Raw genomic sequence first — 17,827 nt, 5'->3', positions numbered from 1 at the left:
ATGGGGTAAATAGTATAGATAGATATACTTAGGTTTGATGGAATTCCATGCGGTGGAGGCGGCAGCTGAAGGGGCGGGGAAAAGAGAAGAAGAACAAACAATCAATGAGCGTATATGGCATATGGTACAAAAATATGTGGTGGGAGTGGTGGTTGGGCCTCCGAAATATCTTCTTCCCAGAGGTGCGCGTTTGACACGCACGCCAACTTCCAATTCATTTTTTGCAGTAACAAAACTTTGCGCGTGCACCATACCCTCATTTTCTCTTTTTTTTCCTTTCTCAATATGGAAATAAAAAATAAACCTCTGTTTCATGGTGATCACATTTTCACTTTATTAACCGGTCAATTCTCAATTGTGTCGTCCCACCTCTCATTTCAATTTACCCCTTTTTACTGGCTTTGAATTTGATCATTGTAATATAAACCGCATAAAATATAAGTAATTTATAAAAATTCTACATCAATCAAATTTAGGAATCACGTAATCTTTTAATAGAAATTGGTTCGTGTTTGTGAAATGACTCAACATGTATACATGGATGTATCGCCTATCTTAATAATAGTTTCTTATGTTTAATTGTTTGGAAATATTAATGTATTAGTTTTAAAATTAAACGTATTGAATAATATAATAATGGATCGAATGTTGTAAAAAGAAATAAAAAAACCCACTAAGATATATAAATGAAGAGGTTGTAAATGTGATAGAGTCCTAACTTGCCTAACACATCGAAAATATTAAAAGAAAGATTAGAATTGCACATCAGTGACCTAACTGCAACAGTGTAGTACTATAGCTAGTTTATGTGAGGTGTATATAGGTGCATCTGCTGGAGCCTAATCAATGGTCCACGCTCAATTAAAGCTAAGCCCTTCCGCTAACATCTGCCCCTTGTTTCTTCATTCTTCATGGATGATGGACCCCACGAATTTCAATTGACATTGTCTGCACATATATGTAAAAACAAGAAAATGATCAATGACAAGGCTAAAAATGACACAATTATTTTTATTTCCCTTGATAAATTTAGTACATTGTCTTGTGAGATTTGTTTCTAATAAATCATCATATTTTATTTATTAGATGATATTTTGCGTTCTAGTAATTGAATAATGTAATGTATCGTAATTTTATAATTTTGTTTCTTAGACGTATGGTAACCTCTATTGAATAGAATACAATTTAATATAAAAAGATTAAGAAAAGGGAATTTTGAGCCAACTCATTTGATTCTGCGGGAATAATAGTATTGTAGAAAAGATTAAATTATAACTATGTACCTACTTAAATTTTCTTTTGTTGTTAATAATAATAAAAATGAATAAATTATGCACACATATGAAATATATTTTTAAATTTTATTAATAGAAATGAAAGAGTGATTTTTAGTGGTATACTGCTGTGTCCAACTAAGGCAAAAAGCCCCACAATCCTCAACCCAGAGTCGGAAGAATAAAACCCAACCCCAACTCCACTCCACATTTCTCAATTTCATCGCACGATTACCTCTTTCCACCATGCCCCCGCCCAAATCCACCTTCTCCCTCCTCTTCTTCTTCCTTCTCTCCCTTTCTTCTTCTCTTCCAGTCCGCTCCGCCACTTTTCCAGCCGACGTCGCCGCCCTCCGCGCATTCAAATCCGCCGTCAAGCCCGCCTCCATTCCCCCCACCTCCTGCCTCGCCACCTGGAACTTCTCCGCCGATCCATGCGCTGTGCCCCGGATCACCCACTTCACCTGCGGTGTCACCTGCTCCGGGGAGCGTGTCGTTCAACTCACTCTTGATTCTCAGGGTTATTCCGGAGCTCTTACTACTTTCATCTCCAAGCTCACTCAGCTCATCACCCTTGACCTCGGCGACAACAATTTCTACGGCCCAATACCTTCTTCGATTTCGTCTCTTCCCAACTTGAGGAACTTGATCCTCCGGGTTAACTCGTTTTCCGGCCCACTTCCGCCGTCCATAGCCACTCTCGCCTCCCTGGAAACTCTTGATCTCTCCCGGAACTCGCTCTCCGGCACGTTGCCTAACTTGAACTCACTGACGGGATTAACGAGGCTTGACCTGAGTTACAACAAACTCACTGGCTCACTCCCCAGGCTCCCGCCAAATCTCAACGAATTAGCCCTGAAGGCTAATTCTCTGTCGGGTCCACTAACCAAGTCCTCGTTCGGCGGGTTAACTCGTCTTATGGTGGTGGAACTCAGCGAAAACTCCTTCACCGGAAGCCTGGAATCCTGGTTCTTCCTCCTGCCTTCTTTACAGCAAGTCAACCTAGCGAAAAACAGCCTAACAAGCGTCGCCGTCGCGAAGCCTCCTGCCAACACCAACGCCGGCGAACTGGTGGCCGTGGATTTGAGTTACAATAAAATGGAAGGGTTTCTGCCGGCGAATTTCGCCAAATACCCAATGCTCCGGTCATTGGCGTTGAGTTACAACCGATTCCGGGGACCAATCCCGTGGCAGTACAGCAAGAAGGGATCATCACTTCGGAGACTGTATCTAGACGGGAATTACCTAAACAGGTCACCGCCAGCGGGGTTTTTCTCCGGCGAGGGGCCGGTTAGCGGTAGCCTGGGAGACAATTGCCTGGAGAGTTGCCCGAGTTCTTCGGAGCTTTGCTTGAAACCCCAGAAACCGGCTTCGATTTGCCAGCAAGCCTATGGTGGGAAACCGAAGTCTTGAATGTCAGTCAGTCAATGTCTGCGGTTTTGTTTTATTATACTGATGATATTTTTCGTCACGGTTATTTTTTTTTTTTTTATTTTGCATTGTAAGTACAAGTATTTATTATTTATTTACTTACAAGTAGCAGTAGGACCTAAGCATGCATCTTGTATTAAGAAATAATTAACTGTATTTATTTATATTGGCTTCCTGACAATCACAATCAGCAACCAGATCCAGATTTTATTTCTTCTCCACGACCAAAACATTTCCTCGTCTTTATCGTACTTCTACCCTTTTTGTCTAGTTCTGGACATGCTAAACTCAATGCACAATACGTCAGAAGTATACTTCAATCATCTATACAAAATATAGCATGTATATCACTTTTTTCAAACATATATGCCAACTTCATTATCCTTATATTGTAATTAAACATATGACAAATACAATAATGCTGGTAACATAGTTGATTTGATGTGCCCAAAATTTGATTAGAGCAACAGTTGTCCTCAATTGGTATGCCCAAAAAGTGAGTGATCCTTTCATATATATATATATATATGTTGTTATTTTAGTAATAATGTTAAGGAGGTAATTGGGTATATGCGAGTTGGTTGGAACTTGGAGAGCTGATGACCAAGCGGACAACTCTATCTCTATGCTACTGCTACTTAAATAATTCTAGGAGTCAGGACAGACAAATACCTTTGTAATGAATCATCAATTATAAAGTTACTACATCCCTCCTTATCTTGTGTACGTGCAAAGAGTTAAGTAAATACGGTGATTGATTTGAAGTGCCTGCTAATAGCCCTTACATTTTTTGAGGAATTGACCAACTGGGGGTATTTTAAGAATTAAGACAGAGCGTCGGTGGTTCACGTAGGACCTTGGTCGCCTTATTGGGACGAACAATAGTGCACAAATATTTGAATTAAATTATGATTATTGCCAATAAATTTGAGTTCATCATTATAATTTTATTGAAATATCAAAGAGATTGAATCGTCCCGTAAAAAAAATAATTAGTCTGAAAACAATTATTACAAGTTATATTGAACTTGAAAACCTAGTCGTCAAGTGTAATATGGAGAACAGAGTGATTAATTCACCGTATTGGCGATGAATACTAAGATTTTGTGGATAGCATAATTTAATTATATTAACAACTTTGATTTTAAGATTCAAAATAGGTAATAATCTTTATAACCCAATTCACTAAAATCTAACCCCGGTAACGTCCTTGATGTCAGGAGGCTACTGATAATTGCAGTTGGCAACAAAACAAACATTTCTGTCATGTAATTATTTTTTTAGAGGACGAATCAAGAATCTCTAGGTTAGTACACCTGCCAAATGTATTCTTATATTATATATTCCTCACAAAAAAAAAAAAAAAAGAAAAATTGAAGGTTGGTAGGAAGCAAAAACGACCACCAACAGATCCAATACGTACTAATATTAACTATTCCATTACATATATAATTTTCTGAACACTAAAAAAAAAACATATATATTTTATATATATAAACAAACTATTGCATGTCAGAACCAATTGGTCGTTTTGGTAATCGCTTCACCCAATCATCTAACACTATTTTATCAGATTTATGTTCAAAATAAGAAATATATGTCTCAGAATGTCAAATTTGGAATCATAATCTCTATAACCACTTAGTAATATTATTAAATGTATATCTTCTAAAGTTTTTTCTCATGTGGTTTAATAAATGATATCAAATAAGTTGAAAGAGGAAAACATTTTACTTCCTTTTAAATACAAATAAATTAATCTCACACCACTTTCTTCATTTATGATATGTTTTTTTTTATTGAACCAAACAAAACCTTAATTTCCACAAGCCGTATATGGTCCATGGGTTATTTCTTGAAAGTAAAAAGAAAAAATACTTCAGATTCGAATTAATTCCATTTAATAAACAAATTTTATCTTTTGAAATTAAGTATAAACATATCAAACAGTATATATATAAATTGCATTGATTTGATTTTAATTTTAAGGTAAATAAAAATTTTGAATGAAATAATTTAGGGTTTGGAATAATGAGAAGGTAGGAAGAGAATTAGAATAATAAGGATATTAGGGAGAGTTTGAGTTTGGGAGGTGATTATATTAAATGGTTTGGTAGGGAAGATTTCTTACATAACTGAAACAAAGATATCCTTAATAGATATGAAGCACATGCCATGCCGCTGTCCTGTTTCATTCTATGATTCCTCAATCCATTTCTTACATAAATATAAAATGTATGAATTAATAATCTAATTGGTAAATAAGCACCAACCCGGAACCCATATTTGATCTTAAATGGGCCACGTTATAGATTCAACATCCATCTACATTACACAAGAGAATCCAATGCTTATGTTGTCTTAATTATGAAACAATTAGGAGCTTTGTCTTTGTACACAACTGAGAATTCAAACTCAAAACCACAGCACATACGTAATGAGGATTGAGAAACCAGCATGAAAACACAATTTTCATGAGTAATTAATAATTAATTAGGAACATTCCGTAATGTAATACATTCACATATATGAGTCCTTCCTTTTTCTTTTTTAATCGATCAAAATATATCCCTAGGACGATTGATCCATCAATTCCATTGTAACAAAATTTGCACATCGTTATTATCATAATAACAATAACAATAGAATAGAAATGGTGGTTTGAGGATGAATGAATGAGGAAGTCATGCACGAAAATAGGGTTGGCAGACGAGTTGAACCAGATCGCGAGCGAGCTATTCTTTGATGGCATATTTGGTGATATCAAAATCAGGCGGCATAAAGAGTTTCTGGCGTTCCCATCGGCCTCTATCGCCGCGGTACAAGGATGGATGCTTGTTGATGCTCCAGAAGCACCTGATGCACCTGGACCGCACCGTGTAAGCCCAAAAGAAGCCGTGGGATCTAGGGTTGATGTACAAGTAGCACCACCGCATCGGGAACGCCAGATGGTTGAACGAGAAGCGGTAGGTGGAGTTTGGCTGCAGCTGGTACAGTGAATCAGCCTTGTCCGTCATCTGGCACATGTACCACACCGGATATACCCCGTCATTCGACAGCGTTACTTCCACCACGGACATCATCTTCATATCCAACGCGCCCACGCCCGACATGGACGACGACAGCGTCACCGCCACCACCACCACCACCACGGCGAGGGAGCTGGTTAGATTAATCTCCTTGTTCGCCATGGAAAGTGGAGGGTTAATTATGTGGAAATCCTAATGGGAAAATATTGATCCCAGGCCAAGAAAAAGAAAAGAGAAAAGAAAAGGAAATTCCTAAATATATTTACAGTTAATATGCCATTTTAGTGGCTGGTGGTGTTGGTAGGTCATTAAGGGGGACTCCTTTTTGGTCTCTATTTATGTTTTTCAAGAGAAATTTAAGGAGAGTTGCATGGTGTGGTTATTACCAAATGAGGGGCTTCTAATTAATTCTATAACTCTAACCTATTTTTAGACACAAACCAACTAAATTAAGACTGTGGATGGTAAGAATATTAATTAATTACCCGTACGTAGGTTCCTTGAATCGGATCTATCCCTTATATATATATAAGGAGGCTCTTATTTTATCTAAAAAGAAAAACAACACAAAAAGGTAAGGACTAAGGAGGCTATTTGTCAGATTAGTTTAACTTGTGAAATGATATTGAAGCCTTGTTGTTAGGTAATTTTTAACAAGTTTTAATGACCTTTCAATGTAGACTATAGATGAACATTAATTCTATACAAATAATGAACACTTAATTAACAGTTTCTCGTCAATAGGCTTTGTTCTTTTCTATATCACTAGCTAGTAAAATACACACTTGATGTTTAATTTTTATTTATAAATATGTAGAGTATATGAAACGTACTATAATGCATTTTACTAGCTAGTGATGTAGACTTTGAATTAATAAACTTGATTTTTCATTATATATTTTTAATTTATTATGGGAATTAATAACATCTGAGTTATTAATTTAGCTTGAAATTATATTCAACATATTTATTATTGTATTCTAGATTTATACACTGAAGAATCATAATTATAGAGATATTTTTGTCGAATCAAAAAATGAAAAAAAAAAAAAAAAAAACCCTTTTAGTCCGTTCATACTCTTGTGATAGAATAGAATATTGCTTAAAACCAAAAGAGCAATAAAGCAAAAAAGAGAGAATTTGGTCCGGAAAAGCAATTTTGAAATAAATATCCTGGCTTATCTATATGATTATCCCTCGAAGAAAGAAAAGAACAATGTATGGATTATCATAAACACAATACCAACAAATATACAGGATTGCTTTCTGAAATTAGGTCATCTGAATGGAAAAAACTGGAGACAACATTTTTGAAACCATAAAAGGTCTTACAAGCCACCAAACAGTAAGATATTCTAACATGATTAATTGTCAGATGCTGATTGAAAGATGAAGACCGCGGTAAGAACTCCCACCAATGCTGTTACAGCCAAGGCTACTGTTGGCAACGGAGTTGTGAGCCCAAAGTTCTGCAAGGGTGATAAAAAAAAAGGCATTAAGAGTTCTAAAGTGCTAGCTGCTCTTCTTTTTCCTACTTTAACACATACAATAAACACCAATATACGAAATTCCAACTATTCAGTTTCAAAACCTGAAATGCGTATTAGCACAGAGGGTGCTGATATTTAGGATTTTGCTCTCTCTTTGTACCATTTACAAGATGGTAGGAAGCAATGTCCAGTTGATTTGGAGAAAAGGACCAAGGTAACAATGCCATCTGGCAGGTTTCAGAAGGAAAGTTTTGCATGGTCCCTAAACACCACAAACAACGTCCCTCAGTTCTTCTTATTTATTCTTTCACAATTATCCTTTTCTGTTTACTCTTTCATATATAGGTATTCAATTAATCCCACTTAACAAACAGTTTCAAAATAGATACAGAATTCTGTACAAACATTCTGCAGCACATCATGAACACTCGGCTCATCTACAGCTGATAGGTGAGTATGTTTCGAACACCTTCACCACCAATATGACAATAGGAGCCACAACCAAAAGAAATGCTACAAACCAAACATATTTGAACTATATGTCTAATCATACATCAAGAGCATATGATAAATAGCAGAGTCAACATAGAGTATAGCTAAATTTGGTTTCCTCCAGAATATATACAGGTAAATCAGCAGAATTGGAAAAGGTTACTCAAACAACTGCTCGTTTCAAAATCTCAAATACAGTATTTGTAGACAAGCCATACCTCAAGGAGTCCCTTGCCTGTCGCAATTTCAACACTAATAGCAGCGGCAAAGCCAACCATCGCCAGTCGCCCAAGCCATACATCTAAGCCATTCCCCTGCTTGCTGCTCTGCTCACATCTTATCGAAACTGATTTTGGATTGTACGACGAGTTTCTCCGGTAAAAGGGTCTCTGAATTACTGAGGCCGAAAAGGATTAGCAATTCCAACCACCTCCATTTTTCATTACATTAACAGCTACAAATTTTAGACGCCGCACTGACTTTAAACAAGACAATTACTAGATGAAAATTGAACATTTTGATTGAAAGCACTTCCCCACCAGACCTTAAAAGACCAATCAAAGAGCACTTACAGAGAGGAGAACCAGTGGCAAACATCGTTCCAACTCTGCGCGGGAAACGAGCAGAGGAAGCACTCTTTGCTGCATTCACGGCGCAAACATCTGCAGAACACGGAGAGCGCGCATACATACATAAACACACACACAACGGATGCAAGTGATTAGAACAGTAGTACGTGATACTTCCAGAATTGTACAAAAGAAACTGGGAGGAGAGTTGGAATCTCACCGCGGACGGAAGAGTAGCAGCAGAGAGAGGAAGAAATCTGCGCGACGGCGGCCATCCCAGTTGAGAATTCTCAGTGGCTTGCCTTTTCTGTTCTGCAGATGGAAAAAAGCAAATACAAATGCAGAAAATTGAGCGGCCAAGTAGAAGAGGGGACACGTGTCACATCAAGGGCTTTTAAACAAGTTTATGGCCTCGGTTGCAAACAGTTAGAAATCGCCCAAGTGCTCGTGCGACTTTAATGTTCAAACTTTAGTATATATGTATGGCATTAACTCATGTGAAAGCTGCGATTTTTGCGGAAGAGCGAAGAAGCACGCTTTTTATCAAAGAGCGACCTTCAGCTCGCGACGGATATTTCATCTCTCTCAAGTATAAGACTCATTGTTTGTCTGGTAATAATAATGCACGGATTGCCCACTCCAAAAATCCCATCCACTCACTTACTCCACTCACACAGCTTAGCTTCCTCGATTTCCAATCCATTTATTCAACAACATATATTCACTGTAATGTCTGCTGCTCTCCCTCACCCAGTTAGAATCCATCTCCATCATTCTTCATCTCACAAATTCAAGAAATGCCCAGCGTCCTCGCCTCCTCTTTTGCTCCACTCTTCCTCTTGGTTGAAGCAAGGAGATGGCCCGAGATTCTTGTTGCACAGAAACGGGCTTCTTCTTGCGCGGGCTGAGGACAAGGCCCGGGGTAGTTCTTCTACTTCATCGACCCTGTCTCAGTACGACTCAGACAATCAGCTGCAGGTCTTAATGTTTGTCTCTTTACTTATTTGTCCTGAATAAGTAATCCTGAAAGATCATGTTTGTTCTTGAATCACTTCGCATTTTGAACTTTCTGCTCCTATTCAATGAATAGAAAGGGTGTTGTTATTATGTTCCCTGTGCTGGTCTTTGGTGAGATATCGTTAAATCACTCGCTGCATCCATTTGCAAGAAAAAGAAAAAAGGAAGAATTATTTTGGGGCCTTCTTTTGATCAACCGCTTGTCTTGATTCTGAAGCTTGATAAGAGGAATAAAGTGATAGAACTTATTTTATGGCATTAGATATAACTTGTAATAATGAGTTGTATTGTTGACTAATAGAACTTGTTGATCATCAAGGTTATGGTGTCTGATGAGATAATTAGGCCAATCGTGTCTTGATAGTTTTGGAGAGGGTTGTTGCTTATGTTGTATGCTATAATGTTTTCTAGTTTGTAACCCTGTTTTTCCACCGTTTTAGTCAGACACTGATTCAAGCTAATTTTTGGATTTTATGTTCATGTAGGACGTAAGCCCCTCTGGAACATGTGATCCTTTATGTTCTGTTGATGAAACAAGCTCTGAAGATTTTGAGGCCAGTTACCAACCAAAGACAGATTTGCTGAAAGCTCTTGCAGTTCTTGCAGCTGCTGGAACTGGAGCACTGGCAATAAATCATTCATGGGTGGCAGCAAACCAGGTTTATCTCCAGCTGAATGTCTGATTTTCACAATCTCTAATTTGCTATGACTCACTCACTCTCGTAAGTGCTGTTAAAGAAAAAGAAAAAATAAATTTATGATGATGTTGGACCCAATTATGGTGATTCAGGATCTTGCAATGGCATTGTTATTTGGAATTGGATATGCTGGCATAATATTTGAAGAATCTCTTGCCTTCAACAAAAGTGGAGTTGGACTTCTGATGGCCGTTAGCTTGTGGGTTATAAGGAGCATTGGGGTAAGGATTAGTCTTCGGCCAGCCATTACTATTTTCATTCTAGTGTGAATCTAATGATGTGTACTTTAATATCTTCTTGGTCTTTAAATAGGTCCAAGTCCACGTGGCTACTCTTGAAACAACTTATTTATGTGATATCTGATCGCTGGGGAAACTAATTCTTTGATGGCCCTCAGTTAATTGCACCTAAAACCTACCTCTACCTCCTTTTTACTCTTCAACCTAAGTTCTTTATGTATTAGGAACCGTGGACTCTCTAGATGAGTAGGGGCTAATGGTCGCCATTTCCTTCCTCATTGAACAAGTAATATTGAAATGCCCGTTTCAGGCCCCTTCAACTGAGGTAGCTGTTTCGGAGTTGTCTCATGCATCTGGTGAAGTCAGTGAAATAGTGTTTTTCTTGCTTGGTGCAATGACCATCGTTGAGATAGTTGATGCGCATCAAGGATTCAAGCTGGTCACAGACAATATCACCACTCGCAAACCAAGAACTCTGCTTTGGGTGGTAAATGGTCTTATAAACCTTTTCTCTTGTTGATGAGATGACGCATTTCTCTAATTTATAATTGTGTGCTATCTTCTGGTGCTTGACTAACTGATGCTAATTGCTCCAGGTAGGTTTTGTAACATTTTTTCTCAGCTCAGTCCTTGACAACTTGACATCTACTATTGTCATGGTCTCATTGTTGAGAAAGTTGGTACCACCGTCAGAATACCGAAAGTAAGTCCATAGCCACCAGTGTCTGGTTTATGTTAGAGATTGTCTATTAATTCTGAATCTGCTCGACAGGCTTCTGGGTGCTGTAGTTGTTATAGCAGCAAATGCTGGTGGAGCATGGACACCGATTGGTGATGTTACTACCACTATGCTCTGGATTCATGGCCAAATATCTACATTGCAGACAATGAAGGTTCTTCCCCTATGATAACTCGAGAGAATATTCGAACTTTTTGGGATGACAAGAATTATGTATAAATATCCTTGCAGTACAAAAGTAAAACTGATGCTAAATTTGTTTGATTGAGAAAAAAACTAATATTAATTGCATAAGAGACTGACAATAAATGCAAATCATGTTAATACAACTGCATATATCAAATTCTGGTTGATTATCCCACATTACTTTTATCACTTCCGATGCAGCAATCTGAAATCATCATTCAATCAGTATTGCATATGCAACCCCTGTTATTTTGAGTTTTAACATTACAAGCATTCTTTAACTTTCTTCTTTGTCTATGCCACAGGACTTAGCAATACCATCAGCCGTTTCACTGGCTGTCCCTCTGGCTCTCATGTCCCTCACTAGGTATTTTTGCAGCAGAAAGTTTAACTACAGCCGATGTATTTCTAAAATTGTTAAAAATTACAAGTTTTTGACAAATAAATCATATTAAACGTTTCTCTTCATCCAGCGAAGTCAATGGGAAAGGCCAAAGTTCCGCAGATGTTTTGGCATCTGAACAGATGGCTCCTCGAGGCAAGCTTGTTTTCTCCATTGGAATTGGTGCCCTGGTATTTGTCCCAGTTTTCAAAGCTTTGACTGGGTTACCCCCTTACATGGGTATGCTGCTTGGACTGGGAGTTCTTTGGATCGTCACAGATGCTATACACTATGGTGAATCTGAAAGACAGCGGTTAAAAGTTCCACAGGCTTTATCAAGAATCGACACTCAAGGAGCTCTTTTCTTCCTTGGTATCCTTCTGTCAGTCAGCAGGTACTTTTATGCTTAGGTTGGACTCCATCAAAATTCAAACACTTCAACCCCACCAGATTGGCATGAAATTGATAAAATGTGTTCAACTCAGCTTGAGAGTTGAGACCCGTATCTTGACAACTCTACCTTTTATGAACACGACATCTATTGTTTCTGTTCTAATACTATCTTCCTTCACAGCCTTGAAGCAGCAGGTATTCTGCGGGAGTTAGCAAATTACCTGGACACCCATATTCCAAATGTTGAACTGATTGCAAGTTCAATAGGAGTAGTATCAGCAATTATAGACAATGTCCCATTGGTTGCAGCAACAATGGGAATGTATGATCTCTCTTCTTTTCCTCAAGATTCTGAGTTCTGGCAGCTGGTGGCATATTGTGCTGGCACTGGTGGATCCATGTTAGTCATCGGCTCTGCTGCTGGTGTTGCATTTATGGGGATGGAGAAAGTCGACTTCTTTTGGTACCTGCGAAAGGTATATATCATTCTGTGCAATTTATCAGCTTGTGTGAAAATGTCCTGATTTTATTACATCTGCTTATGTTTTGGTTATGCAGGTAAGTGGCTTTGCTTTTGCTGGTTATGCTGCTGGTATTGCTGCATATCTGGCTGTTCATAATCTCAACATTTCCCTTCCCACAGCTCTTGCACAGGTTCCATTCCTTTCTGGTTCTTAAACAAAAATGATAAACTAGATCGGTTTCTTGGTGTGCATCACCGCCATATCATGCAAATGTAGCTCCTCGTATCGGTTGCCAAAAAAAATATGTAATTCACATATTTTCCTATATCCTTCTCAAAGACACATAATAAAGGTTCCTTTGCATAGGAAGGATCTTGCCAAGCGTCAGACTAGCAGAAGTAATCATCAGTTCACAATCTTGCTTCTTGATAGAGCTAAGGTAGCAAGCTTTTCTTTCTTGTATCGTATAAAGAAAAATGCATATTCCTCATCTCAAAATTTGATACAATGATCACTCCACGAAATACATAATTCAATCCTGTAGCTGAATCATTTATTTTCCTGAGCTAAAGCTGCTACAGAATGCAACAAAAGTTGTCAAAATTGGGAGAAAACATGATCCAGAATATGGTAGATGAACTACAGATTAAGGTAAACAAATTCCTCAATAGCTGGGACTTCACCAATCCTTTTCAATGATTTCTTGCTTGGTTCCTCATCAACTCCAATCGCCATAACAGCTTGCTTCCTCGGGGCTATCCTTCCAACACTCATAAAGCTCACGTTCACATTCTCCTCTCCCAAAATGCTACCGACTTTTCCAATCATTCCTGGCTGATCGACTTGGCTGCAGAGTATGATACTGCCTTCCAAGCTGACATCCACTTCGAAAGACCCTACCTTAGTCAGATGCGGAATTCCATCTTTAACTCGACCTTCCACTTTAATCTCGCCAGAATCAGAAATGGCACTGGCAAATTTAGATTGCACATTGGCAATTTGAACTTGGATTGATTCGAGTGGGCTTTCGGGTGAACCATCCAGCATAACCCGTTCTTCAGTTATGCGGATTCCTCTCTGTTTAACAGTGAAGTCAGCATTTACCAAATTCACAAAAACATTTGAGATGGGTTCAATCAGACCCTTGGTAATCATGGCACGGAGCAACCTGGTGTCAAGATCATCTGGGGCTCTAGCAGAAGCATATGTAACTTTTACCGTTTTTACGCCACTACCACCTGCTACTAATTGGACAGCAAGTCTACCAAGTTTTTCAGCAAGAGCAACAAAAGGCTTCAGCTCAGTGAGAACCTGCAATCAAGGATTTATATCATAAACTTCCATGAACTTTACAAATCAAATGTGTTTGGTGACAAGATAAGAGGGCTACTGGAAGAAGTCTTATCTAAATAAGTCCGTCGTGTTAAATGAGAGTATGGTGTTAGGGAAACAGCAATTTCAGAATGCAGATACATCAAATGACACACTTCCTGCAAGCCCATAGCTTAACTTCGACTAACAACATTTTGAAGTACCTCAGCAGGAACCATAGGTGCATTGACAGCAGTGGCAGCAAGCTCTCCCTTCAAGGCTCCAACAACAGCTTCAGCTATTTCAATTGCGACCCCTTCCTGGATGCAAATTCAAACAACATCATGCAAGAAATAGAAGCAAAAGCGGAGGGAAGCTGGAGAGAGAGAGAGAGCAGAAGGGGCAGCAGCATTAAACAAACCTGAGCTTCCATTGTACTGGCACCAAGATGTGGAGTTGCTATTACATTCTCACTTTGTACCAACTTGCTGTCCTTCGCTGGTGGCTCTTCTGTGAATACATCAAGCGCTGCCTGGAATGAGACTAGAGAATCAGAAAATGGTACAATAGTTGGCCTTACTAAAAGCCCACAGTAAACATCAATTAATAATTATTTCTCCTTTCAGGGATGAAGCAAAAACCTGGGCGACAATGCCGGCATCAATGGCCTTTACCAATGCTTCTTCATCAATCACACCACCACGTGCAACATTAATAATTCTGACACCTTTTTTCATCTTTGCAAAAGTTTCATCATTTAGCATTTTTGATGTAGCAGCAACAAGTGGCATGTGAAGTGAGATGAAATCGGCTGATGCAATCGCTTTATCAAAGCTCACAAGCTCTACACCTATTGCACGAGCGCGGTCAGCAGGGGCATACGGATCGTGTGCAATGACATGCATACCGAGTCCCTTGGCACGCCTAGCAACTTCTGATCCAACCTTACCAAAGCCCATCACCGCCAGTGTCTTACCAACAAGAGATACACCAACATATTTGCTCCTCAGCCATTTACCTGGATTAGTTCCAGCCTAATAACTTGAGAAAATTTTGAAGCAAAAACAGAGTATTCGCCATTGACTGGAAATTAGAGAGAAAGTTTGACTATGAAATGAATTTCATTCAGAGAATGGAACAATGTACTGCGTAGCTTAAATACACAGGTGAAGAAGATGAACTGTGTATCTGCTGTTAACTAAGCTTCAATAGATTGCTAACTAACATCTAACTACTGAAGCTAACTAAAGCATGTTACAACTAACAGAAGTCATACAAAGAACGCTTTATGTATAGAGAATGAATGTCACTTATAAAAACGTGAGAGAAGAGAAAGCGTGTGATTGTGAAAGGTATGGTCTCCATGAGCAAAGGAACTGTGAGTGACCATGGCTGTGCAATGTTGCAACAATTTTCCAATATAGCAATTATTGTAAGGAAAAGAAAAGACAAGAACCACCATAACTAATATGTGAAAAGGATATGATTATGCCAGCGGCGGTTCTTGAATCAACACCACCTTTCAGAATTCAGATACCCTTTTTGCTCCGTTCTTTCCTCACTCAATTGATCCAGTTAAGTTCTCACAGACAGAGAAGATACATAAAACACAAAGCCCAGAAACTTAGGGTATACAGAGGATATGAGAAGGTATAAAGTTCACCATAATGACAAAGATTAACTTTTTGAAATACTGAATGATTCTCAGTTGTTTTTTCTGTGTAAGGTGAATTAGGATTGTGTGGAATGTTTTAGAGCATATCGACATAGCTATTCTAAATTAAAAACAAAAAGAACAGAACTATCCCAAAAAGTTCTAATTTGAAACGGAATCTTAGTATTACTTTCTTGGCTGTTCCAGATTAAATTAAAGTATCTTCCATGATTCCATCTCATAACAGAAAAAGGTTTCGGGTATCTTTATTTTACAACTACACAGATTTCAAGGATCACAACATCACCACCCACAGTAAAGCGTCACTTTTTCACGAAATTTAAAATAAGAGATCCATCTTACTAAATTCACTCATCTTTGAGATGAATTAAAGAGTACTGTTTCAAGAAATGTCTGACAAAGTTTTGACACTCAAATAAGGGGGGGAAGAATGGTAGCATCGGACGTGCTTGGTTGACGTGTGTATATAGATTAAAGAATTAATGACTAACCAGCTTTGACGGAGGCATCGGCTTGAGCAATGTTTCTCGCCATGGCAGTAAGCAGAGCGATTCCATGCTCCGCAGCGGCAACGGTGTTAGCAGTCGGCGCATTCACCACAAGACATCCATGCTCAGTCGCCGCCCCCAGATCCACGTTATCAATTCCAACGCCGGCTCTTCCCACGACCTTCAGCCTCCCGGCGGATGACTCAAACACCTCCCGGCTCACTTTAGTCCCACTCCTAACAATCAGCGCATCGCAGAGTGAGATCTTGGTGCAGAGGTCCTCGGGGGTGAGGTTATACGAGCAATCCACATTCGCGAATTCTTCAAGGAGCTTCAGCCCCGCCTCTCCGAGCTTCTCGGCTACGAGAATCGTCGGCTTCCCATCCATCGAGAGGACAACGAAGCTGCGGGGATGGTCGAGGTGGCGGCGGAAGGAGAGGGTGGTGACGCCGAAAGTGGTGGAGAGGGGGCGGTGTGGTAGCCATGAGACCCTGGTGGAAGACTGCGGCAAGATTCTAAGGCTGGTCGACGTCATTTCAATATCTGTCTGGTACGATGGCTAAATCGTAGCGGGAGTGGGAGGAATGCGTGTGCGGTGGAGGAATGGGGAAAATGATGCGGTTTTATAGTCGGAGGACCCGACTGTACATGTACATATACTGCTGCTTACCCACCGATCTTAAACTTGTCTTCTTTGCAACAATTCTTTTTTATATTTTTGTTTTTAAATTAATCTAAATAAATAATATTCAAGAATTCTTCGTATCTAGACCTCAAAATCTCACGTTCATATGATTTGAATTGTTAGAACAAGAGGTGTGTGTGTGTGTGTCCTAAGAGGGATGAGTCTAGATACGAAGAATGCTCATATTAAATCGAGAAAAATGGTGAAATTTTATTACTTTGAAATGCAACTCTTAGTTAGAATACCCACAAAAATTATTAAAGTTGTGCATAAAAAATCTTATGATATGATTTTAATAAAGAAAAAATGAAGAGAGAAGTGGAGGGTGATATACATGGCCTACCCGCATTTCTCTCTAACTACTTCTGGAACGCCACACACTGTGTTTTCATTTTTATAATTGTGGGAAAAAAAGAAAAAGAAAAGACACCAACCCTCCTCCTCAGTCCTCACACATTGTAATGCCATTGCCAAACAACAGTTTGCTGGTTGAGAAAGGCAAGTTTAGATTTGGACATCCACCAACTCCTGTGGGTCCCACTACTAGTACTAGGTACATATTTTATTTTCAATTTGTGTTGAACTAAAGAAACATTGAATGCAAATAAATAAATGACATGGAGGTAGGTGACTCTGATTGTGACTGTGACACTAACTCCCAGCAATTCATAGCTTCCAACAATCTTATTTCTTTATCAATCAAGGTGTTTTTATTTATTTTTGCATGGGATGTAACATTCTTGAAAATTTTAATTATTTCAGAAATTCTTTTTGTTATGACTGTATGGTTTTATTTGATTATACATACATCTGAATGTGCCGCACCTATTAATATTTTATTCATAGATATTATATGCGAAGCGCATATATGAAATTTCGTTGTGGGTTTCTTCTAGCAGGAGAATTTATTTGGGCCAGGCCCACAAGTGAAGGAAGCCTCACATGTTTGGTCTTGGGTCAAACAATGGGAGAGTATGGCCCAGTTCAGTTCAATATGGACCTAACTTTGTTTTTTTATTGTATTTTATTTTATTTAAGTAAGACAATAAAATACATATTTACCTGATGAGGTTAGATGAAATTGACAAAACTAATTAAGTTGAAAAGCTTAAAAAATTCATCTAACTTACACCATAACTAATCAGTGTCAATCATAAATAGTAATTAAAGTAATAATATATTTATTTATACATATTTTTATTAAAAAAAATATTAATTTGATATAAAAATATATATTTTGATTGAAAATTGAAAATAAAAACACA

The 17,827-nt window shown here is 38.5% G+C and overlaps 4 protein-coding genes across 6 annotated transcripts; 2 read left to right on the top strand and 2 right to left on the bottom strand.

Annotated features, from left to right (window-relative positions):
- The first annotated feature begins 1,454 nt into the window (after window positions 1–1,454).
- Window positions 1,455–2,915, top strand: LOC105169511 (Leucine-rich repeat (LRR) family protein). The gene has a single exon (XM_011089913.3). The coding sequence runs from the start codon at window positions 1,521–1,523 to the stop codon at window positions 2,685–2,687; it is 1,167 nt and encodes a 388-aa protein (XP_011088215.2). The 5' UTR covers window positions 1,455–1,520; the 3' UTR covers window positions 2,688–2,915.
- A 4,025-nt stretch (window positions 2,916–6,940) lies between these two features.
- LOC105169510 (stress enhanced protein 1, chloroplastic) lies at window positions 6,941–8,665 on the bottom strand. The gene is made up of 4 exons (XM_011089912.3): window positions 8,506–8,665; window positions 8,289–8,378; window positions 7,935–8,113; window positions 6,941–7,203 (listed from the first exon to the last, which is right to left on the bottom strand). The coding sequence occupies exons 1-4, from the start codon at window positions 8,558–8,560 to the stop codon at window positions 7,099–7,101; spliced, it is 429 nt and encodes a 142-aa protein (XP_011088214.1). The 5' UTR covers window positions 8,561–8,665; the 3' UTR covers window positions 6,941–7,098.
- A 142-nt stretch (window positions 8,666–8,807) lies between these two features.
- Window positions 8,808–14,912, top strand: LOC105169508 (sodium/proton antiporter 1). 3 transcript variants are annotated; one of them, XR_016066697.1, is made up of 13 exons: window positions 8,808–9,263; window positions 9,788–9,961; window positions 10,093–10,221; window positions 10,550–10,726; window positions 10,836–10,942; window positions 11,012–11,132; window positions 11,470–11,531; window positions 11,638–11,940; window positions 12,121–12,415; window positions 12,498–12,593; window positions 12,774–13,054; window positions 13,144–14,275; window positions 14,341–14,912. XR_016066697.1 is itself a non-coding variant. In XM_020696269.2 (10 exons), exons 1-10 carry the CDS (start codon window positions 8,907–8,909, stop codon window positions 12,615–12,617), a joined length of 1,845 nt encoding a protein of 614 aa, XP_020551928.1. In that variant the 5' UTR covers window positions 8,815–8,906; the 3' UTR covers window positions 12,618–12,772. The 3 variants fall into 3 exon arrangements, 1 of the variants encoding a protein (XP_020551928.1); XR_016066698.1 differs by having other exon boundaries at window positions 8,810–9,263; window positions 12,770–13,054; XM_020696269.2 differs by lacking the exons at window positions 12,774–13,054; window positions 13,144–14,275; window positions 14,341–14,912 and having other exon boundaries at window positions 8,815–9,263; window positions 12,498–12,772.
- Window positions 12,852–16,682, bottom strand: LOC105169509 (D-3-phosphoglycerate dehydrogenase 1, chloroplastic-like). Its single transcript, XM_088883289.1, has 5 exons — window positions 15,881–16,682; window positions 14,356–14,732; window positions 14,136–14,246; window positions 13,939–14,034; window positions 12,852–13,714 (listed from the first exon to the last, which is right to left on the bottom strand). Exons 1-5 carry the CDS (start codon window positions 16,410–16,412, stop codon window positions 13,043–13,045), a joined length of 1,788 nt encoding a protein of 595 aa, XP_088739415.1. The 5' UTR covers window positions 16,413–16,682; the 3' UTR covers window positions 12,852–13,042.
- Window positions 16,683–17,827: the final 1,145 nt, after the last annotated feature.

The sequence above is a fragment of the Sesamum indicum genome, linkage group LG8, assembly GCF_026168435.1.
Source record: "Sesamum indicum cultivar Baizhima isolate 11 linkage group LG8, ASM2616843v1, whole genome shotgun sequence".
Classification (NCBI taxonomy): domain Eukaryota; kingdom Viridiplantae; phylum Streptophyta; class Magnoliopsida; order Lamiales; family Pedaliaceae; genus Sesamum; species Sesamum indicum.
This window is presented reverse-complemented; position numbering and strand designations above follow the sequence as displayed.